This window comes from Octopus sinensis, unplaced genomic scaffold (genome assembly GCF_006345805.1).
Source record: "Octopus sinensis unplaced genomic scaffold, ASM634580v1 Contig13674, whole genome shotgun sequence".
In the NCBI taxonomy this organism is placed as follows: domain Eukaryota; kingdom Metazoa; phylum Mollusca; class Cephalopoda; order Octopoda; family Octopodidae; genus Octopus; species Octopus sinensis.
The window spans coordinates 396,285-398,707 of record NW_021833026.1 but is presented as its reverse complement, the minus strand read 5'-3'; the positions used below and the strand labels follow the sequence as shown (position 1 = coordinate 398,707).

General features: G+C 31.1%; 1 protein-coding gene across 1 annotated transcript; it reads right to left on the bottom strand.

Annotated features, from left to right (window-relative positions):
* Window positions 1–323: 323 nt before the first annotated feature.
* Window positions 324–1,512, bottom strand: LOC115229798 (protein quaking-B-like). The gene is made up of 5 exons (XM_029800089.1): window positions 1,474–1,512; window positions 1,209–1,325; window positions 792–935; window positions 666–759; window positions 324–631 (listed from the first exon to the last, which is right to left on the bottom strand). Exons 1-5 carry the CDS (start codon window positions 1,510–1,512, stop codon window positions 330–332), a joined length of 696 nt encoding a protein of 231 aa, XP_029655949.1. The 3' UTR covers window positions 324–329.
* Between the last annotated feature and the right edge of the window lie 911 nt (window positions 1,513–2,423).

The following is a 2,423-nucleotide window of genomic DNA, read 5'->3' as shown; positions in this document are numbered from 1 at the left end:
CCGCCAGGCTACATATCTACCATAAACATAATACTAACTTAATTAGTAATTAATTCAAATGATTTATAGATTGTTGGAAATAAAAGTTAGTTATTTCCACGATTTTATCAAATTAAATTTCGAATAATGTTGAGCGAATAAAATGTCTTTTATTTTTTAAATAATTTCTTTACAAATAAAAACTAAAGCTTCAGTCTCAGATAACTTAATTCCAATTTCATTTTTAGCAGGTTTTAACTATCAAAAAACCTAATTTACATTCTCATAAGTAATTGTAAATACAAAAACTAAAGAACAAATACTTTTCTAGCAATGGTCTGTCCATGCATTTAATTATAATTTTCACCTGTATTTCCATATGGGTAATCTCCAATAACCTGTGTATTGATCATATACGGGTCGACGTAATACAAGCTGTTCATATCAGCCACAAACGGAGGGTAGCCAGATTGTGAAATATAGCCTAATACTCCTACGATGGATTGTCCGTTTCCATAAGTGGCAGTTCCAAAATTATTTATGTTTGCCGTTCTGTTTCCAAGATACATTGTAGGACCAAGAGCAGACATCGAAGATCGCATTGGAGAGATGACCATTTGGGATGAAGGTTGGTCATATGAATAAGAACGACCTGCAAAAAATATTCAAAACTACAAAAAACTAACCAAACAAATTTTTATGATTGTTTCCTTCGTTACGGTAAGTTCCATTGAGAATAGCAAGTTCCATCAATTGCATTCGTTTCAGTTCGTCCTCTCCCTCGGGCTAATTTTCAGGTAACCAATTTTTACAGATGGAAGAAGTAGTTTCTTGATTTCGGAGATGGCTTTTTTGAGTTTAATATCGGCTCGTTCACATGTATCCTCCGTTGTTATAAGTACGTGTAAATCGTCGTTTAGATGTTCCCAATTTGGTTTTCCTCTGTTCTGTTCCTCCTAAAGAAAGATTAAAGCAATCGATGTCACATCAGATTGGCTATTAAGGAACTACTACAAGATGTCAATGTACACGATTGATGGCTATTACGTACATTGGGAAAGCAATTTGATTGTAATTAGTGAATACTATTAATCAACTGAACATACGTGCTACAACTAGCTAATTAGCAGATAAAAATGTACTACTAAAGTGTATATTGTTAAAAATGTGGTCGTTGTGGTTTATCTTATCTATCACCAGGGATATAATGATCACTCCAATTTACTAACCTTTGCTTTATCTCTCATTGAACCACGTCCTCGTATCATAATTTTGCATCCAGTGTCTTGTTCTAGTTGTTTTGCAGTCATTCCTCGAGGACCGAGTATTCTACCCACAAAGTTGAACTTTGATAATTTAAATTATATCAACATCGGGATATTCCTTGATAGGGACAAAAAGTTTTTCAGATTTTGTAACAAGTGGTCCGACTGGATCAGGAAGCAGCAAGTCATCCCTGCTATCGCCTTTCGAATTGAAGAGTGCAAGCCTGACTTTTTTTATTTCTAAATATAATTTGATGTTAAAAACCATCTTTGAGAATTCTATTGATATGGCCAAACGTATTTGGCAAAAAATTTAGAGTCCTTCGGTCTCTGAGTAATTGGGCTAAGTACTCACTAAAATTAATCATTTTTGTAAACTGTGTTGCGATTGAAGTATTTTCTTGTGACTGTTTTTGTTGAGAATTTGATTCTTCAGTCATTTTTAGAATCAGCCGCAATAGCAAACGCGGTTTAGAAATCGGCAAATTTCTTTATATATACCCATAAAGATCGATACAAAAGTACTTAATAAGTATCATGACTCACTTTATACTTTGAATTGTATTTTTGAGTTTTACCTCAAAAAAATTATTTGGGATACACTCTTGAGGTATAAATGAGTACTTTACACTTAATAAAGTGCAATGAATTATCACATTCAATCAATAATGTTAACTAAATCAATTTAAGATTTATAGATTACGTATAACTGACAAACTGGTCCATTATAAGGTCAATATGTAAATCAATATTTTTAGACTTTTTATCTCATTTAAATAGAGATAAAAAGTCTGTTTTGGCAGATGAGAAATATCTAGTTTTTACATTTTAATAACTGATTCTATATTATTAAAAAGACAAATATTCTAATTTTATTTTTGATTTATTAGTTTTCTACTAATCTGATTAGAAATGAAACGAATGCTGCACGACACATAATGGATTTCTAGTGAAAATGACAGGGCCCTGGAAACGTTACAAAATATTAAAAATTAATTTATTTAATTTTATAGACTAATTAACAAAAATAATATTCCCAAATGATTTATTAATCTGATCGAAATAGAAAATAATGAGCTTAAAACATTTTTTTGATTCAACAAGCAAATGTAATGTAGGCTATGTTTATCGGGAGACTTATTTGGCAGAGTTTACATATATTAGTAGTTTACTAAAAAT